This window comes from Microcaecilia unicolor, chromosome 2 (genome assembly GCF_901765095.1).
Source record: "Microcaecilia unicolor chromosome 2, aMicUni1.1, whole genome shotgun sequence".
Lineage (NCBI taxonomy): Eukaryota > Metazoa > Chordata > Amphibia > Gymnophiona > Siphonopidae > Microcaecilia > Microcaecilia unicolor.
In genome coordinates, this window is record NC_044032.1 from 263,461,554 (window position 1) to 263,483,899 (window position 22,346).

General features: G+C 45.0%; 1 protein-coding gene across 1 annotated transcript in view; it reads right to left on the minus strand.

The window, feature by feature from the left end:
• Window positions 1-22,346, minus strand: part of L1CAM (L1 cell adhesion molecule) — a 302,701-nt gene that overhangs the window by 38,377 nt on the left and 241,978 nt on the right. The window contains 2 exon segments of the mRNA XM_030194088.1: window positions 11,253-11,372; window positions 13,615-13,791. Coding sequence (XP_030049948.1) covers window positions 11,253-11,372; window positions 13,615-13,791 — 297 coding nt within the window.

The window sequence follows — 22,346 nt, forward strand, 5'->3', positions numbered from 1 at the left end:
GCAGTGCCCCCTAGAGTGCCCGGTTGGTGCCCCCTAGAGTGCCCGGTTGGTGCCCTGGCATGTTAGGGGGACCAGTGCACTACAAATGCTGGCTCCTCACATGCTCAAATGGCTTGCATTTGGCCGTTTTTGACATGGATGTCTTTGGTTTTGAAAATCGCCGAAAGTCAGAAACGTCCATGTCTAAGGACGACCAAATCTAGGGACGTCCAAATTTAAAGATTTGGACATCTCTGACGGTATTTACGAAACGAAAGATGGATGTCCATCTTTTTTCGAAAATACAGGTTTCCCAGCCCCTGGATTTTGCCGTTTTGCAAGGACGCCCAAATCGCAACTTGGATGTCCCTTTCGAAAATGCCCCTCTATGTGAACAAGAGAGATATTCAGATGTGAAATTAATGTGAATTTCTGATAAAGTGCTGGGTTTTTTTGTGTTCATGACTGTTTGCCCCTGTTGATAAAATTTCAGGTTTATTAGAAGTAGAAAGTCTATGAGGAAGTCAGTTGGACCATTAGATCATCAATGAGTAAAAGAGGCGCTCAGGGAGGACAAGGCCATAGTGGAGATACTAAATTAATTTTTTGCCTCAGTCTTTACTGAGAAGGATGTAAGCAAGCTTTCTATGCCAGAAACAGTATTTAAAAGCGACAATCTGGAGGAATTGAAACAAATCTTGGTGGACCAGGAAGATGTAATAGTCCAAATCAATAAACTAAAGAGCGGCAAATCACCTGGACTAAATGGTATACACCCCAGAGTAATGAAGAAAATGACATTTCAGATGTACTCTTTGATAATCTGTAACCTATTATTATTATTATTAATCATCTATAGTACCTGATTATTGAAAAGTGCCAAACATAGCACCAGTTTTTAAGAAGAGTTCCAGGGGTGATCTGGGAAAAGTACAGACCAGTGAGCCTGATATCAGTGCTGGGCAAAATGGTAGAGACTATTATAAAAAAGAAAATTACTGATTATATAGACAAACATGGTTTAATGGGATAGCGTAAACATAGATTTAGCCAAGGGAAGTCTTGCTTTGCCAAATGCTATATTTTTTGAAGGCACAAATAAACATAGGGATAAAGATAAGCCAGTTTATAATATATCTAAATTTTCAGAAAGCTTTTTGCAAAATCACTCATGAAAGACTAATGAGGAAATTTTAAAACGATGGGATAGGAGGCAATCCAGCTTATAATCGAACGAGAATAACGCCCAAGTTCCGACCTAAATCGGGAGATGGGCGTTCTTCTCACAAAAACAAATAAAGCGGTATAATCGAAAGCCGAACTTTGGACGCTTTCAACTGCACTCCGTCGCGGATGCGGACAAAGTTGACGGGGGCGTATCGAAGGCGTGTCGAAGGCGGAACTGGGGCGTGGTTATCGGGCGAACAGAGATGGGCGCCCTTCGCCGATAATGGAACAGTTTTGAGCTAGAATTTAGGACACTTTTCCTGGACCCTGTTTTTTGACGAATAAGGCCCCCAAAAGTGCCCTAAATGACCAGATGACCCCCAGAGGGAGTCGGGGATGACCTCCCCTGACTCCCCCAGTGGTCACTAACCCCCTCCCACCACAACAAATGATGTTTCACAACTTTTTACTTTCACCCTGAAATGTCATACCCTCCTCCCAAGCAGCAGTATGCAGGTCCCTGGAGCAGTTGTTAGGGGGTGCAGTGGACGTCAGGCAGGTGGACCCAGGCCCATCCCCCCCCCTACCTGTTACAATTGTGCTGCTTAATGCTACTAGTCGTCCAACCCCCCCAAACCCACTGTACCCACATGTAGGTGCCCCCCTTCACCTCTTAGGGCTATAGTAATGATGTAGACTTGTGGGCAGTGGGTTTTGAGGGGGATTTGGGGGGCTCAACACCCAAGGGAAGGGTGCTATGCACCTGGGAGCTCTTTTACCTTTTATTTGGTTTTTGTAAAAGTGCCCCCTAGGGTGCCCGGTTGGTGTCCTGCCATGTGAGGGGGACCAGTGCACTATGAATCCTGGCCCCTCCCACGAACAAATGCCTTGGATTTATTCGTTTTTGAGCTGGGCGATTTCATTTTACATTATCGCTGAAAAGCAAAAACGCCCAGCTCACACCTTGACGAATAAAACATGGGCGTCTTTTTCTTTTAAAAAATACGATCCGCCCCGCCCCTTCACGGACCCGTTCTCGGAGATAAACGCCCATGGAGATAGGCGTTTCTGTTCCATTATGCCCCTCCATGTCATGTTGTGGACTGGAAACTGGTTAAAAATAGAAAACAGAGAGTAGGATTAAATGGACAATTCTCCCAATGGAGGAAGGTGAATATTAGAATACCACAGAGATCTGTACTGGGATTGGTGCTTTCTAACATATTTATAAATGATCTGGAAATGGGAACAATGAGTAAAGTGATCAAATTTGCAGATGACACAAAATTATTGAAAGTCATTAAACTGCATAAGGACTGTGAGAAATTGCAAGAGGATAATTCAAGACTAGAAGACTGGGCATCCAAAGGGGAGGTGAAATTTAATATGGACAAGTGTAAAATGATGCACTTAGAGAAGAATAACCCAAATTATAACTACACAATGCTAAGTTCCACATTAGGAGTCACCACCCAGGGAAAGGATCTGGGTGTCATTATTGAAATCTTCTGTTCAGTGTGCAACGTGGCCAAAAAAGCAAATAGAATGCTAGGAATTATTAGGAAAGGATTAAAGAATAAAACAAAGAGTATCATAATGCTTCTGTATCGCTCCACGGTGCCAACCACAACTTGAGTACTCTGTGCAGTTCTAGTCACCACATCTCAAAAAAGATATAATGGAAATTAGAAAAGGTACAGAGAGAGGAAATCAAAATGATTAAGGGGATGGAATGAGTCTCTTAAGAGGAAAAGCTAGGGAGGTTGGAACTCTTTAGTTTGAAGAAGAAATGACTAAGGGGCGATATGATAGAGATCTATAAAATCCTTAATTGAAATAGGTAAACGTGCATCGATTATTTGCTTTCTCCGAAGACAAGCAGGACATTGTTTTTCACATACGGGTGATGTCATCCATCGGAGTCGAGTACTGATGCTGCCCAGAATAATTCTCTTTAATAGGCCTTTGTCAGCATCCCACCGCATGAGCGCAAGACCAGCAATCTTTTGTTATCCAAGGAGCATAAAGGTCACATGTGATCACTCCTCAGTGTGTCAAATGTTTTTGTGGTGCCTTCCCTTATGGATTTTTGCACTCCTTCTTCACAACTTTTTTTTATTTTCTTCACTTCAGTGTTTGCCCTGGTAAGTTTTGTGTGTTTCTGACATTTTTTTTTTATTTTTTCAGCCCTAAGACCTTCTTAGGCCCAGGTTGAGCCCAGTTACATCAATGGTTTTTGGGCATAGTTTAAGTTTACTCCTCTCACCCATTGAGCCCTTTGATTTGGGCCATTTTTCACTGAACATATTAAAGCGTTGTGCTTGGTGATCAGGATTATTTTGGGCACTGACCCCATATCCGGTGTATCCACTGCTTGGGACTAAACCACAAGGGTCTTAATTGTGTCTCAGTCCAGAACTTCAATGTCAGTATTGGTGACATCGGGTCTGATAGCTGTTGAGTCTATCACAGGGACTATGGGTATCTACATTGACATCAACATCACCCGATTAACCGGTGCCCTGAGACCAGACGGTATCAGGCTTGACACCATACAGATATGTGCATTCCACATCCTCATTGGTACTGCATGTTCTGAGGACCGTGCATTGACAAAGAAGCATCGACACTGTTAACCATTGGTGCACTGTGCCGGGAGCTCTGAAGTATCAGCATCACTGGTCTCCGAAAGGTGTTGGTGCCGAGAGGATTATTAGTGTTCCTTGGTGATGGTGCCGAGTTGTGCAATGCCCTCTGGCCATGACCTGGCCCCTTCTTCAGCTCTGACAAATCTAAAGGCTTTCTCCATGTCAACTCCCCAATCTTTTTTCATGGCTGCCCTTCATGAGGAGATACAGGCCATGCTCAAGGAGGAGATCTGGGGCTTCTGCAGATGTAGAGTGCTTAAGCATTGAGAGCACTTGAACCAACCATAGTACAGCTCCAACTGCCTGAGACTCAGTCTGGAAAAAGGTCCCAGACCCCGCAGAGTTATCAGGCATTGAGGGTGCTTGTGCTAGCCACAGCACTGTCCCAGGTGCCCGAGGAGTCTCAGTCAAGGGAGAAATCCTAGAAACTGGTCCCACATCAGGATTGGCGTGCACCCATCTGGTGCAGCCTTCAGTGTCGGGGAGAAATTTCTCCAGGGTCTGAAATCAGATCAGTACCTCCACAATCTTCGATGCGTGGCCATCAGTCTGGCAGGTAAGTACAGACTTGAACTTGCCATAAGGGGTGCTTCATACAGTCTGAGTCAGGTCTTCCCTGGACGTCTGAGGGGGATCCACAGTACTCCTCAATGGAGGAGTCCTATGAAATACCATCTGACTCCTCCCCATCAAGAGAAAGGCGTAAATTTCCTCCTGAGGGCATATCTTTCACGAGCTTTGTACAGGAACTGGCAAAAGCCATTCCTTTGAAATTGAAGACTGAGAGTCAGCCTAGAGCTGCGTTGCTCACTGTTCTGGACTATGAATCTCTACCTAGGCACCTCTGTCTGTCAGAGTGGCAATTCATAAAATAGACACTTTGTACAGAAGCCAGAAAGGTCCAGTTACTACACCATTCATTAATGGTTGAGTCTTCCCTCAAGGGAGCATGGAGATCGATGTCTCATACCTCTGCTCTTCTGGGCAAGGTGGCCCCAATCCTAAACTTCTTCAGAAGGCAGCTTTATCAGGCCTAGATGATTGTCAACCACATTTGGACCTATCAGCTGTACCACCTATTGAGGTGCAGATTGTGCTTGTGTTTGCAGACTGTCTCCCCATGGATAAGGCTGTTGGATTGGCAAGCTGAACCAGAAGCAGGTTTGTAAATACCTGACCAGAGGCACCTTTGATGTATTGACATTACATCCAAACTGTCCACTCTAGTGAGGAAATGAGCACATTTTCCTGGCTGCGTGTGTAGGATCTTGATGTTCCCTACTGAGGAAATAATCTTTTGGGGGACAAGGTGAAAGAGGTCACTGACCACATTAAGCAACATACAGTCACCATAAAGTCCCTCTTTCAGCCATCTCCAGTTGCATCTTCTGGGAGGTCTTTGGGTGGGCCTAAAAACAGTAGTTAGTACTCTGGTGGGTGTACATTTACCCCTTCTTCCCATACTCCTCAGCAGGACCAGTTCCAATGCTCCCTCCCACATCAACAGCGCATCCAGGAGGCCCAGTGTATTCACCAGCTGTAGCAGGAGGTAAACCTTTGACTGCCTCCTGGAAAGCATAGCCGCCTTTGAAATACCACTCATATAGTAACATAGTAACATAGTAACATAGTAGATGACGGCAGAAAACGACCTGCACGGTTCATCCAGTCTGCCCAACAAGATAAACTCATATGTGTATACATTACCTTGATTTGTACCTGTCTTTTTCAGGGCACAGACCATATAAGTCTGCCCAGCACTATCCCTTCCTCCCAACCACCAGCCCCACCTCCCACCAACGGCTCTGGCACAGACCGTATAAGTCTGCCCAGCACTATTCCCCGCCTCCCAACCACCAGTCCCGCCTCCCACCACTGGCTCTGGCACAGACCGTATAAGTCTGCCCACCACTATCCTCGCTTCCCAACCACCAACCCCTCTTCCCCCCACCGGCTCCGCCACACAATTTCGGCTAAGCTTCTGAGGATCCATTCCTACTGCACAGGATTCCTTTATGTATATCCCACGCATGTTTGAATTCCGTTACTGTTTTCATCTCCACCACCTCCCGGGGGAGGGCATTCCAAGCATCCACCACTCTTGGAAGATCTGTCAGAAAAGGGGGGAAGCTGGATTTTTCCCAAGAATGGTGGGCCTTTGTAATGTCCGACCGGTGGATTCTTCAAATAGACCAGCTCAGTTACTCTCTGTATTAGCAAAGGAGACCATTAGCTTGCCCATCAAGACTTTCATACCTCAGCTTTCTACACAAAGAAGTATTAGCACAGCAGCTCTCTGTCCTTCTTCTCTAGACTAATGCGGTAGAACACAATCCACCAGGGCAAGAAGGGATGGAATTCTATTTCAGCTTCTCCCTTGTGACAAGGAACACGGGGGGGGGGGGGGGGGGGGGTCCTCCCATCTTGGGGCCATGAGCAAATATCTACTCAAAGGAAACTCCAGGATGATTTCCCTGGGCACCCTTCTTCTCATGATTCAGGTGACCAATTGGCTATGCTCTCTGGATTTTAAGGATGCATGCACTCACATTCAGATTCTTCCAAGCCACAGGAAGTATCTCGGATGCTGGGTGAGACAACGTCACTACGAATAGTGCATTCAGCCGTTTATCCTCAAGTTGATTCCCAGGGTATTCATGAAGTAGCTAGCAGTAGTTGTGACATTGTTCCGCAGATTGAGAGTCCATATGTTGCCCTAGCTGGGTGAGTGGCAAGTCAAGAACACACTGAGGAAAGGTGTTCAAGTGTCCATTGTAGTGAGTCCCTTGGCTGTAAGGGATGACAGAAGCCGGTATGAAGTCTTCCTGGCTTGAATAAGCTGCTGCACAGCAAGTCTCCAAGATACAAAACAAAACCACACATAAAAAGGAATTAAAAAAAAAAAACCAACAACAATTGCAACTCTGGGTACTCAAAATCCTGTCCGGAATTTCAGTCTTGCTTCTCCCAAACAGAAAACAGTCCTGCCACAAGGTAAGGCAATGAAAGCATTGTGCCGCTTGTATTTCTAACGAGCCAACCAGGAAGGAAAGGCAAACTTCAGCCTTCCTCCCTTCCAATAAAGTCTTTTGGCAACTTTTTTGGCAATATTTTTACTGCTTTAATTGCCTCCTGTTCATGTTTGATCTATTCTTACTGTACACCGCCTTGAGTGAATTCCTTCAAAAGAGCAATAAATAAATCCTAATAAATAAATAAATAAACTAGCTTGCTTAAATAATTTCTTCAATATACTTGAAATTTCTTAGAAACTTTAGGAGTCCACTTCCAACCCCACACAGCTTAGTGCAAAGTTCACTCACTCTGGCACACACCAAACAGTAGCCTCCAGCCTTGCTATGGCTTATCAAATAAGGTTCATATCTCAGCATAGTTTCAGCTGGGGATTGTCCCCTACCTCCCACTTACCAGGCAAACTGGCTCCGGTCCTCCCACAGGGACTGCGTGGAAAGAAAACAAATCACACAATTGCAAAGCTTGCCTAGCCACTGAAACTCCCTGCAGCTGGTTTCCTTCACTCCTCTAGGGCTGGTGCTACCTCCATCTGCTCCTCCTCTTCGGGGTCTGTGATCTCTGGAGAGAGTCCCTACTCAGTCCACTCCATGTCTGTGGCTGTACTTTCTGTTTCCTTGTTCACGTTAGCCTACGGAGACTCCTCCCCCTCCCAGCTTCAACCTGTATCTAAATTATATTGTTTAGTCAGCCAGGGGGCCTGGGCTAAGTCGTGATCCCAGTCTGTCCTTAGGGATTCTCCCTGATAGTGCATGAGATCTGTTTGTCTGGGAACTCTCTCCTTTTGTGGCCGGGCCAGGTTTTCCTTCTCACCTGAGAACCTATGCTGTGGCTGGGGGTAATACATGTGGGAACTCTCTTTACCTTGCCTGCCAGCTTTAGGTAGAGCCCTTGTGTCACTACACCATGCACAGAATTATTTGAGTGCTGGAACTTCTGCAGTTTCTCATCAACTACTCCGACTCCCACCTGTGCATTGCAGCCCTGCTGGACACGATACAAACTCGGGCCTTCCTGCCTCAAGCTAGGACAAATGCTCTCATTGCCACTGTCACTTAAGTCTGCAGCAGCTAGCAGGTTGTAGCTCAGCAGATGTTGAAGTTGCTAGGCCTCAAGGCTTCCACACTACAAGTTACGTGCCTACTCTTCAGAGGTGACCAATGGACCCTAGCTTCTCAGTCATAGCAAGTTGAGGAGAACCTAGCGGATATCATCCAGATCTTCCCAGAGATGTCTCGGTCATTGCTCTAGTGTACATTCCGGACCACTTTGATACTGGGATTGCCATTCCTAATTTCCATGAATGCATCTAATCTGGGCTGGATGGCCCAGGTAGACAGGCTTCACTCCAGGGGTCTTGGTCCGCTTGAGATACAGAGTACCAGTTCAACCTCTTGGAACTCTGGGTGATTTGAAATGCTTGGATAGTTTTTAGAGATCAGCTGTCCAACCAAATTATGCTTACTCTAACTGACAAGCAAGAAGAAAACAGTGGAGTCGATGAAAATGGCAGGATTTCTTTAATTAGCAATTCTTCAAAATGACTCAACAGACCGTGTTTTGGCGACAGGGCTTTCATCAGGAGTCTGTAAACATGTGCATGAGCAAAAAGTCTAAACAACAAATAGATCACCTGAGTACACAACTGGTGAGTGGTGTTCAATGTAAATTTGCAAGATACTGCAGCACATCTGAAATTTGCATCAAGGATAAACCCGCCAAATGTGTACTCTAACAGACAATCAGATATCCATGCACCATGTAGAGAAGCAGGAAAATAAGGGATCCTACTCCTTGTGTCAGGAACAGGCTGGATTGTGGACCAGGATCACAAACTACAAGATGGTGCTCTGGGCCACATACCTGTCAGGGAAGAACAGCCTGGCAAACAAACTGAGCAGAGTGATACAACCCCATGAGTGGTCTCTCAATATGAATGTTGCCCATCAGCTCCTCTGAGAGTGGGACCCTTCCTTGATAAAACTTTTAAGCCACCCACCTCACCAACAAAGTACCTCAGTTTTGCTCCAGGCTCGGGTCACATAACAGGCTGGTGTTGGCTGCCTTTCTCCTGCATTGGGGAATAAGACCTCTGTATACATTTTCTCCAATCCCTCTCATAGGGAAGACCTTGTTCAAACTTGGACAAAGCTATGATTCTCATCCCTCTGTGCTAGCTGAGGCAGATCTGGTACCCTCTATTTCTGGAGGTTTCCTTCAAAGTGCTGTGGAGATTGGACTGTTTTCCAACCTCTTCTACATCCCACCCTCTATTCCCTGGCTCTTATGGCCTGGATGGTGGAAGCGTACACTTTGCCTCATTGCAGCTGCTTGAGGGTGTCTCCAAGGTCTTGCTGGCTTCCAGAAAACATTTCACTAAGAGGTGTTATATTTTCAAATGGAGGAGGTTTGCTATCTAATGTGGAGGCAAGACCCTCCTACTTGCCCTGGGGCCTTGCCCTGCACAAAGACTGCTTGAATATCTCCAGCACCTCTCGGAGTCTGGTTTGAAGACCAACTCTGTAAGGGTTCATTTTAATGCAAGTAGTGCCATCTTGGGAGTAGGCTCATGTCTGTATAGCCTTTAATTGTTCTTTTCATGTGATGTTTCATGTTGACACCCCCCTCTCTCAAACCTCCAACTGTGTCATGGGACCTTAGCGTCATTCTCACCCAGCTGATGAAAGCACCTTTTGAGACGCTAGAATCCTGTCATCTGAAGTACCTGACCTGGAAGAGCTTGGGTTTTTTTTGTGGCAATTGCTTCAACTCATGGAGTCAGTGAGCGTTAGGCCCTAGTGGTGGATCCGCCTTAGATGAAATTTCATCACAACAGGGTAGTTCTTCGTAAGCACCCTAAATTCCTTCCTAGGCTGCTGTTAGATTTTCATTTTAATCAGTTATACGTCCTACCAACATTCTGTCCCAAACCTCATGCCCATCCTGGTGAGAATGCTCTCCATGCCTTGGGCTGCTCACGAACCTTGACTTTTTACCTGGAAAGGACCTTTTGGCAGTCCACCCAGCTTTATGTCACGTTTAATCTGAATAGATTGGGGCAGACATTAGTAAATGCATGTTGTCCATAAACACAGTTTACAGACTGTGTTTATTTCACTTCTGCACAGGCGGGACTGACTCTGGAGGGTCATATTATGGCTTACATTGTCAGAACAATGGCTGTGTCGGACCCCTACTGAGGTCAAACAGATCACATTTATAAAGCTACAGTGTAGGCTTCCGCCTACATATAAATTACAGAGTTTGTTTGGTGTCTAGAAACTACCTACAACCTCCTATGCCTGTTTTCTTCTGTCCCAGGCTGCACCTTCAATACCAGTATATGTATAGTTTTGGATTATATGCTTTTCCAGGGACTCATTGTTTTGCGTTTCTCTTGGCCTAATGTTGCTTTTGGTGAGCCTGGTAGCTAGGGACTCCCATATGTGAGAAACAATGTCCTGCATGTCCTCGGAGAAAGCGAAGTTACTTACCTGCAGCAACTGTTCTCCATGAACAGCAGGACATGTATTCTCACATCCCCTCCCACTTCCCCTTGGAGTTGCATTCCTTCAGCTATAGTATTGTACTGCTGGTCCCACGCTCATGGGTTAGGTAGGAAGGCACATGTGCAGTGGTATGCTGCCAAAGGCCTCTTAAAGAGATATTGTGCGTCCACACCAGGCTTCGTTGGATGATGTCACCCATATGTGAGAATACATGTACTGCTGTCTTCGGAGAACACCTGCTACAGATATGTAACTACATTTTTTCAGAAACTGCATAGAAACACCATGAAGTTATGTATAGTAATGCATTTATAATAGGAGAATATTTTTTCACTCAATGCTTAGTTAAGATCTGGAACTTGTTGCTAGAGGATGCGATAAAAGCAGTTAGCATAGCAAGGTTTGAAAAGGTATGGACAAATTCCTGGAAGTAAAGTCCAAAAACTGTTATTAAGCTAGACCAGTGAAAACCACTGCTTATCTCTGAGATCAATAGCATGGAATCTTTGTACTTTTTCGGACTCTGCCTGGTATTTGTGACCTGGATTGGCAATTGTTGGAAACAGGATGGCAATTCTTATGTTCTTAATTTATAATAGTTCCTGTTAAGGCAACTTTTGGAACTGAAACTAATCTGGGTTGCTATGACATAAGACATAAAGACTTATGCAACCAAGACTTTTTGGTTTCTTATTTATGTTTTGAATTATTCTCTAATTGTTCTTTCATGTTGAAGTGTAGAGTATGTTGTGTAAATCAGTGAAGTAAACTCCTACTTTAATGCATTTTGAATTGTATTTTTTAGACAGCAGAAAGTGAGTAATACACACGAGTGTGAAGACTTTTGCAAGACTCTGTATTTTGTCCCCATTCTTTTTTCATTTTTGGATGGTGGCCCAGCCACTGTGGCTCTTACCATTTTTCTTCAGGTAGCGGACCCGGACCTCCACGTTGCTCTGGCCCTCTCGTGGTGTCCACTGGATGACTGTGGAGTTGTCGTCAGAATGGAAGGTGATGTTCAGGACAGGAGGGAACTCTATGGGAAGTATAAGGAAAGACAGTTCAAGAGGAACCAAGAGATGGATTTCAGTGAAGTACTTCATACATATAAGGTAACATGAAATGTACGATACTTTCATTTAAGGCTTTCACATGGCCCTATGTTACCTAGCACAGGCTGAGCCAGACCAGATTTAGTCCCCCCTCCCCCTTTGCAGGTCGTAATTTGTAATTTCCATGTACCTTATTTAACCTAGCAGTGTCTGCCTGCTCATTGGGGCTTCTTACACAATCAGAACCAGAGCTTTAGTCTGACACCATGAGCCTTCATTCATAACTATCCAGGGATTTCCCCCCTGTTTTATATCTCCTCTTAACTCACCTAGTCCAGCCCTTGCGGCAATAGCACACAGCAAGGGTGTGACAAACCGCAACTCCCGCCAGGCTACTGTGGACCCTAGATCTTACCACTAAGTGTCACTGTTAAATAATATGAGGCACTTTTATAAAGGGGTGCTTAGACGGTGGCACCTCAATGCAGTGCAGGAAGTGCCTATTCTGTAACGACATCCAGGTGCCCAGATATTATTATAGAATACTAGCATAAACCTGCATCCGTGTGCCTACATGTAGGTGGTCCCACCCATGCCAAGTCTACAGCAGGCGTAAATGGGTACACTTAACCGTGGAAAACAATACGCACTACTTAGATTTTTCTACAAGTTGTGCATGTAAGTGGGAAGCAACATGCAATGGAGAGGGTCAAAGTACATAGCACAAGCAGCCCAGAAAAAAATACAATACAATACAATACAACAGTATTTATATTCCGATATATACCAGCTAAGGATCAATGCGGATTACAATGTAGATGAAAACTAGGCCATCACTGGAAATACAAAAATTATATCTAAACCAATCTAAACTAACTCGAGTAGTACATAAAAAAAACTAAATTACATTAAATGAATAGAAATTAAGTAAGGCTTTAACAACTTACGAAATCGTAAATAGAATTCTACCAATCACAGCTCCAAAGGAAGAGCGTTCCAACATTGCACTGAGCAATAAACAAAACTAGAACTATGAATAAACTTGTACCTCACATATTTTACAGAAGGAAACTGCAATAAGCAACGATCTCCCGATATAAGAGAATGAATTGTTGTTCCTACATTGAATAACTCCACCAAATAATCTGGGAGAAAACCATAGAATAATTTGTGGATAAAAGTACAAAGCTTAAATTTACATTGTGCTTCAATTGGATGCCAATGAACAGTTCTCAATAAAGGAGTGTCATGATCAAATTTATGTTTTCCACAAATTAATTTTGCGGCCGTGTTCTGCACAATTTGCAGATGTCACATAGATGACTGAGAACATCCAGTATAAAGAGCACTGCAATAATCAAGCTGAAACAGCACCAGCCCCTGAACCACCCCCTGAAAATAGATTTTACTCAACAAGCTGTCTCAGTTGGAGCTGTCTCAGCCTGAAAAAAACACCTTCCTGGATAACTGTATAATTTGAGTCTTCTTAGTCAAATGAGGGTCCAACAAAATCCCCAATACCTTTAATGAAGGTTCCAAAGAAAATTCCAAATCCCGCACAAAGGGCTCTCAAGAATGGAACAAGTGTGCTTTATTAAAGACCCGACATGGGCCATATTTCAGCGTAATTAATGCCTGCCTCAGGGGTCAATTCAAGCAACACTGTGCAAGAGTTTTAGCTCAAAATGTAGTGGCATTAGCACAGTAAAAGTCCGCTCTGAAGAAAGAGAAATAAATGACTAGGGCGGAGCAAACCACCAAGAAAATGCGCCACTAGGCATTTATTTCTCTTTCTTCAGAGTGAACTACTGTGCTAATGCCACTACTTTTTTCTGGACCTAGGTGAGGTATGGTTGTAAGGGACAGAACGTTCCGGCAATGTTTTTCCAAAAGTCTGGCCGCTTGAATGGCAAAAGATTTGTCAAAAAGAGCTAGCCTCTTCTTATCTTTGGATGAGGGGAAAGAGGAAAAGTTGGCAGCTTCCTGTCTTCTAGTTCTGGTTGGGGTTGGAAAGCAGAAGTGAGTTAGCAGGTAGCTGGGGATAAGTCCTTGTAGTGCTTTGAAAAGGAGGCATGTCAATTTGAAAAGCACTCTCACCTCTACAGGCTGCCAGTTATAGATACAGAATCTGCATGATACAGAATGTGTGTTGGTAGCCAACTCTATGTGCAGAACCAGGTCATAAGCTCCTGGAATAAGAGACAGTGTAGGGGATTTTTTTCATACCTGCTTCTTGCACTGTGCTGCCCTCAATGATGAGGGGGACCCCCTCACCCGCTGCTGTTAGGGCCCGCAGATAGAACTTGTACAAGGCCTTTGGGTCCAGATCTTGCAGTGTCCATCTCCGCTGGTGTGGGTCTGAAATGTTGATGTTGGTCAGGACACCCGCATAGGTCTTGTTAACTGTATTAGAAAGAAAAATAAATGGATATGAGCAAGAAGACAGTGACACACAGACCGCACAGTAAGTGCAACAAGGGAGGAAGTTATATGCCAGCTATAAGGAAGCAGCAGGGAGGAAGTGACAAATTTGTTTACAGGAAACACAGCAAAAAAAAGAAAGGAAATGAGGCCTGGCATGAAGTATGTGATGTGCCAGCTACACAGGACGGAAGTCCAATGAGAGGAAAGTGACACAATGCCTAATATGGCAGAATGATGCCTGGTGAATCCCAGAATGCACTGCACAGGGCCATGCACTGCCATTTTTGAAGATGGCAGTGCCAGAGACAAAAGCAAGTGGGCATCACTCTGAAAACCTGACCTGGGTGCAGCGCTCAAAGCCTGAGCTCCTGCATCCCTGCAATAAGGTAGGCCTGCATCAGGAGTCTCATACATCAAAATAGGGTCATCCACTTGTAAAATTATCACAATGTCAGGAAGCGTATGCTCTGGTCTTGAAAAAATACCTAGACAAGCAGTGTCTCCAGTCAAGAAATCGTATTTAGTTCAAACTTGTCTAGTTTTTTTTCAAGACCGGAGCATACGCTTCCTGACATTGTGATCATTTTATAAGTGGATGACTCTATTTTGATGTATGAGACTCCTGATGCAGGCCTACCCAGCCGGAACAGAGCTGTGTCGAGTCCAGAATCAACTGTTTAACCCAGAATTATCTGCAATAAAAATTTTAATTGACTGCAACGTCGTCCGCCCATTTTTGTGTCATCTTTGCTGTCTTGTTGCACCCAGTGCAAAAGACCAGATAGCACCCAGATAGCATTTTAATCTTGGTGAGTTCTTTAGTTATTTAAACTTGATAAGGGAGTAGGGATGCTAAACTAATAAAAAGGGCCTTAAGATTCTTTGGTATATTTTATGCTCTTATTTTGAGTTTGCTTCTCACTGAACTACAGAGAAATGGTTGTTTAGGGCAAATAACTTACTAATAAAAAATACCCTGTGGTGACAGATTTTCCTCTTGTTCTCTTAATTGGAATACTTGACTAGATAATTTTCTCTAGTCCCTGTGCAGCATGGCATGTGGTGACATTCACAGTAAGGGATTCAGTAAATTTGCAAACAACAAGAGGGGCTGAATGGCACCCACATAACCCCTCCCAGATGGAGTGTCTGGCTTGGAATCTGTTAACTCCAGAATCTGATGTATTATCACAGATATTTAAATGGAAACCTCAGTTTATGATTCTCTCATATTGTTGAGATCACGGACTGCTAGTCTTCGCATTTCTTTGTTGTGTTCTTACCTTAATCAGACAAATTACTGTGATAGTGTTTATTCTTAGTACCTCTGGTTTCTGTCACAATTACAGTGGGGTTGGCACCACAAACGTTGCAAAAAAAAAATCAAAACAAAAAAACAGGTAGTGTCACAGCAGGCTGGGGATCCGCTGAATCCCTTAAAGACCTAACTGTACATCGCTGCTATGCACGTTGATTCCATTGGAATTTCAGGATCCATTGTGCTTGGTTTATCTGGAGACATCATATAGCAATGACAAGACTGTGGAAGCCATAAGCCCCAATATCCTCAAAATGGACTAAACATATCTGCTGACTCTGAACCTCTCCCACTGAAGCCATTATATCAGTGGCCCTTTTGATGGATAGATTGACCTTGGGGCGAGTCTTTTTAGCAAAGCCTCTTTAAATTCCAGTTGTCGTGATTGACTTAAATTGAATTTTGGGTAACTGGTGACAAACTGTACTGATTGCAGCAGCCAGGTGTTGCACTGTTTGGATTTATCTATTTGTTTGTTTAGAAAGGTTATGATGCCAGCAAGACAGCCTGTGGGTGTCTGCTCCTATGCGTCTGTTTTTAGGAATTTCTTCACAGCCTTTAGATTCAGCATGGAATGAAATTATCCAGTCTGCTTGATAATCAGGAGGTACATACACAAAAATCCCTGCCCTCTGACCTGATGTGGGAGAGGCCTGACCATTGTGGTATGCAGGGAGATTTGTGACCTAAATGGGACCTGGTGTTGATTGAGCATTAGAGTTCTTCTGGACAAGTGATTAAAAGGGATTTCCAGAATGTACAATATACAGTTATCCCTTCCTATCCAGAAGATATGGAACAACTTAGCCTTCCCCATAGATGGATTCTATGAGCTGTTTGCTTTCTTTCAGTCTTAGTAACATATACATAGTAACATAGTAGATGACGGCAGAAAAAGACCTGCACGGTCCATCCAGTCTGCCCAACAAGATAACTCATATGTGCTACTTTTTGTGTATACCCTACTTTGATTTGTACCTGTGTTCTTCAGAGCACAGAACGTATAAGTCTGCCCAGCACTATCCCCGCCTCCCAACCACCAGCCCCGCCTCCCAACCACCGGCTCTGGCATACATCGTATAAGTCTGCCCAGCACTATCCCCGCCTCCCAACCACCAGCATCAAGGGGATCAGGGGTCTGGGGAAGCTGATCAGGGGAGAGGAGATGTTGGGGGGTGGGGGGAATCAGATTTGGGAGGGGGGCAGGCTGTGGCCATGCTGTTGGATTGCTGGTAGTGCAGCTGCACTAGTAAGTGGAGCTACACTGTAGGTAATTGTGACAGCTAGCAAGTGGGAATGACCCATGTGTCAGTTGTCACAGTCAGCCACTCGTCTACTCGCCCACGTCACACCCAAGTTCCACCCACTCCTACGATAGGCACCTAACACAGGATTTTTACTGGGCTGGCTGTTTTTTTTAACTCATTACACAGGCATTAGCTAAAGTCTACTGAATGATAAAACCTGCATTAGCTACAGGAGGAGTAGCCTGATAGCGCAGTAGCCTGAGAACCAGGGAAACTGGGTTTGATTCTCACTGCAGCTCCTCCTTGTGACTCTGGTACAAAATAAGTACCTGTATATAATATGTACACCATTTTGATTGTAACCACAGAAAGGCAGTATATCAAATCCCATCCCCTATCTCTTTCCCTTAATGCAGCTTAGGGAAAAGGCCCCTATATCTATACAGATAGATATTTACATGTATATTTTGAATCCATTTTAGATTTATTTATTGTATGTCTATTCAATAAATTTGTAATTGCATACACAGTATCTGAGAAGTTTTAGGGATATCTCAATTGTTTCATGTGTTATTTCTAATCATTTTACCTCACAAATAGCCATTTATTTTACATTTTTCAGGAAATATTTCTATGTAGTGCTTTTCCTAATAACTACACTAGCCTGGCAAAGGGCAGTGAAGTTCATTAAGACATTGGAGCATGCAAACTTTTTTGAAGCAGGAAATCCTAACACCAGCGTTTTAGCAAGATTATACTGCTTGTCTCAGAGGAACGATTTAACCAAGTTCGTTTATTTTAAAAGTTATACTACTATGAAAATTTGAATAAAGCTCACACCTTTTTCAGCAGTAGCTAAAGGTGAATTACATTCAGGTACATTATTTCCCGGTACCTGGAGGTCTCACAACCTGAAACAATGGTAAGTTAAGTGACTTGCCCAAGACTGCAGGAGCAGCAGTGGGATTGGCACTTGGCCACCTTGGTTCTCAGCCCACTGCTCTATTAGTTTAAAAGAATCTTTATTAATTCTGTTAACAGAAATAATAGGTGAGATATGATTGCATTAATGCTTTATCTGCTGCATGTGTCAAATCAAGGGACTGTATGTACAAGTGGTGCTGGTTCTAAATCAGTTTCACGAAGGGATGTATATAAGTGGTATCTCACCTATGGATGACAACATTTTTGATCCTTAGACATATTTTTTTCCAAAGACATGTTTACGGTGATGGCTCTGAGGTGAGTTCAGTGGTGCAAAATTTTGTCAACTGATTTTAACGTAATGTGTTTAATTTGTAAGATGTATTGATTGTTAAAATATATTTGTGTTGTATCAATTGTTTATTTTATGAAACAAAAATTGTAAGAAGTCAGAAGGGCTTTAGAGCACAGGAAAAAAGACAGGTTAAGAGAAATGGCCAAACAGCAGGGTAACTGAGGAAAAAGCTCTCAGATGTTGGACCCTTCCAGCAAGGAACACACAGAGGAGGGGCAGTACAGAGACAAGAATGAAAATGGAGTACTCCATACAAGGATGATTATGTGCCTCTTTTACTAAACTGCATACGTGACTCCCGGCACAGAAAATGAGAGGAAACCCATAGGAATTGAATGTGCTTCCTCTCATTTGCCACATGGGAATCGCTAGCGGAAATTAGCAAAAGAGGCCCTAAATTCACAAGACAAATTTATTTAAAAAAAACAAAAAAACAAATATAAAACCTGACCTGGCCATATTTCGCTCTCAGGTTGAATCGGGGGAAAACATTAATAAAGAATTGACATGTTCAGTATTTGAACTGAGAGTTCTATTAAAAGAAAATAATTGTATTCCAAGAAAAAAAATCTAACTTCTGGTACAGACAGGGCCGGTCTTAGCAAGTGCGGGGCCCTATGCAGACCAATTTGATGGGGCCCCACCCTAGCCCTGCCCCCACCTAACTCCGCCCCCACCCTAGCTCCAGGGCCGGCTACCCCTCCCTCTGAGTTCCCGGGCTGCTCCCTCTGAGCCCCCAGCTCCAGGGCTTCCCCCCCCTAGGGCTCCCAGCTCCAAGGCCCCCCTCCCTCCCGGTCATTTTTTAACACCCCCTCCAAAATCCAGTACTAGGTATGCCGAGAATACAAAACACTCAGGACCTATTGAGCAATTCTACCATACCATAAGCAGTCATTTCTATGAATCACACAAAGAAAAGGAAAACATCTTAAAACACTACAGTGAGCACTAGAACATCAATTCACCTATTGTAAAATGAAACCAGACAGAATAGTACAGATCGTCGATCCTGCACAGTCAATGCCAACTGAAAGCCATGTCTTTTTCACAAACACAGATATACCCTAATCCACTATAGAATAAGTAGTAATATTTAAACTTTCTATTTAGACAAAAATTAAACTGAACCCCCAAGATGCCAGACTCTGCATACAATTCAACACCACAGAAACAGAAAATGACCCCTAGTACTGTGCAAAATATAAAGACAGCAGATGTAAATTTGAAAAAACTAACAAATACCAATCACCACTTTACAAATTAACAAATAGAAATAAAACAAATATAGAAAATAAAATAATACCATTTTATTGGACTAATACATTTGGCTTCCAGAGGCCAAAATCTCCTTCCTCAGTATAGTATAGTACTGTTACAGTATCCTATCCTGACCTGAGGAAGGGGGTTTTCTTCTCTGAAAGTTAAGTCGAAATGTATTAAAATTAGTCCAATAAAAAGATTACCTTATTTACATGTTCTATTTATAAACATTTATTAACACAGCTACAATACTATATCCTAAAGCAAAAAAATAAAAATATATATTTTATTTACAGTTTGTTGTCTCTGGTTTCTGCTTTCCTCATCTTCTTTTCACTGTTTTCCTTCCATCCAGCATCTGTCATCCAGTGTCTGCCCTCTCTGCTGTCCCCTCCATCCAATGTCTGCCCTCTCTCCCTGCCCCTTCCATCCACATCTGCCCTCTATCTCTGCCCCTTCCATGATCCATCCACCATCTGCCCCTGTCTGCCCTCTCTCTCTCCCCCATCCATTCACTGTCTGCCCTTTCTATCCCTGCCATCCACTGTCTGCCCTTTCTCTCTGCCTCTTCAATCCACAATTTGACCTCCCTCTCCCATCCATCCAGGGTTTGCCCTCCCTCTCGCTACCCCATCCAGGATCTGCCCCTCTCTCCGCCCCTTTTTCAGTCCCCAGTTCCAGCCCCACTATCCCACCAGTCCCCCATTTCAGCCCCAGCCCTTTTCTCCCACCAGTCCCGAGCTTCAGCCCCCCAGCCACTTCTCCCTATCCCGTTTTCAGCCTCCAGTCCCAGTACTAGCCCCCTTATCCCACCTACCCTCCTTTTCAGCCCCCAGTTCCAGCCCCCTTCATCCACATGCCTTGTATTAGGGCCCCCTTTTCAGAACCATTCTCCCACCTGACCCACGCATGCCCCATTTTCCCAGCAGCCCCAGGCATGGCCCCCATTTTCCCATATGGCCCCTTCTCAGACCCCAGTGCCTGCCCCCTTCTCCCATCCGAGAACCCCCTCCCCAGTCCCCTTCTCCCATCCAAGAACCCCAGTCCCCCCGTCCCCTTTAACCATCCAAGAACCCCCTCCCCACCCCCTTCTCCCATCCGTGAACCCCCTCCCCACCTCGGTCCCCTTCTCCCATCCAAGAATCCCAGTCCCCTCCCCACCCGTCCCCTTCTCACATCCGAGAACTCCCTCCTCAGTCCCCTTCTCCCATCCAAGAACCCCAGTCCCCTCCCCACCCATCCCCTTCAACCATCCAAGAACCCCCTCCCCACCCCCTTCTCCTATCCGTGAATCCCCTCCCCACCTCAGCTTTAGAAATGTTAAGTAGTAGTCTCCTTCCCATTTGAGAACCCCCTCCCCACCCTTCCCCCACCTGAGAACCCCCACCCCACACACCCTTCTCCCATCTGAGTCCCCCCCCCCCCCGACCTACCTAACTACGAGCTTTGTTCTCCTGCTGCCCACCACCCTCACTGGCTTTAAAAAAAGAATTTGGAAGCGCCAGAGGGACAGGCAGCACCTCGTGTCTGCCCTCCCTGCTACTAAAAATGTCTTCGACGTCGTCGTTGGGCCTTCTCACATTGAGTCCCGCCCACCCGCGCGGTAATTGGAAGTTACCTCAGAGAAGGGCGGGACTCAATGTGAGAAGGCCCAACGACGACGTCGAAGACATTTTTAGTAGCAGGGCAGATGGGAGGCGCTGTCTGTCACTCCGGCGCTACCAAATTCTTTTTTTAAAGGTAGGACAGGGTGGGAGCAGTGGGTGCAGGGCACCCCCCACCCGCTGACATCCGGGGCGGACCGCCCCCACCACTCCGCCGTCGCGCGCCATCCGAGGGAGGGAGGACTGGAACTCGGGCGGTCGGGGCGGGGCGACCTTAGGCGCGCCGCGCGGGGCCCCACTGAGCGCGGGGCCCTATGCGGCCACCTCGGTCGCCTCGCCTTAAGACCGGCCCTGGGTACAGATGATCCCTCAAGCAGCATTCAGTGCTATCACTTCACATAGCTATTATGCTGCCTGTTTGCAATGTGAAGTGATAAAGATGAATGCTGCTTGAGTGAGCATCTGTATCAGAGGTTAAATGTTTTTCTTGGAATACAATAATCTTTTTAATATAATTCTCAATTCAAAGATTGAACACATCAAATTTTTATTGATGTTTTACCCCTGAAGCAGCCTGAGGGTGAAACATGGCCAGTGGTGGGCTGGGAAATTTTTAACAACAAGCTCTCTCTCCGGACATAGCCAGCCCTTCAATTTAGGGGTGCCCTGAGGTGGATGGGGGGGGGGGGGGGCAACACATTCCTCTCTCTCCTCCCTCCCCTCCATGAGAGCATGCTGGGCATACCTTTGCTGGCAGGTATGCCAAGCCCTACCAGCTGTGGTGTGCTGGAGCAGGCACTCACAGGCTCGCAAGAGCCGGTTGTTAAGTTTTTAAGAATTTTGGGAGCTGGTTGTTAAAGTAGGGCCCTCCATGGCTACTTTAACAACTGACTTCCAAAATGTGGGCTTGGGCCTCCTGCTGAATTCTCTTTTACTTTGCTGGTAGGGATGCTGAGCCCTGCCAGCCAAGTAAATAGACTACTACTGCTCCCTGCTCCTTGTTTCCAGGTCTGGGCAGCAGGCTGGGACTTCTCGAGCATGTGAGAGAAGTTCTAGCATGCTGCTCAGAGCAAGACGTTGGGAGTGGTGGCAGTCCATTTATTGGCTGCCAGCAAAGGTATGCCTAGCGTGCCTGCACAAAGGGAGGGAGGAGAGAGAGGCAAGTGTTGCTTCCCCCCTCCCCCGGCCACCCCTGGCCCTTCCAACTGCAGAGCTGGCTACGTCCGGAGAAAGAGCCTGTTGTTAAAAATTTACCAGCACACCCCTGCCTACCAGCCAAATAAATGGACTACTGCCTCTCCCCGTTGCTTGTTTCTGGCTCTGAGCAGCATGCCAGAAATTCTCATGCATACTTGCTTGAGAAGTCCTGGCATGCTGCTCAGAGCCATAAAAAAGCAGTGAGGAACAGTGGCAATCCATTTATTTGGTTGGCAGAGCTTGGTATCCCTGCCAGCAAAGGTAAAGGAGTTCAGAGACACCAAGGGTGGTCCATCTCAAAGCTGGAGATTTACCACAGCTATTCTGGAGCTTGAAGGCCAATGAGTGAGGTTTTTCTTGAGGGCATCCATACACATATTGCAAAAGTAAACAACAACTTCAACATCCAAAACTTAATTATTTTCTCATTTCCATCTTCCAAAATTCCAGACAGCAGATGTACAGATCAGCAGGACCAAAAGCAGTCCAAAACAAGTAAAGACAAAACACATTTTATACCTAATTATTCAACCACCCTTAGGATTTACCTTTGGGTTTAAAAAGCAAAAACATGTGAATGTAAGGACTGGATAAACAAATTAAAACAAAGTTTATAGCAAATGCCCTTA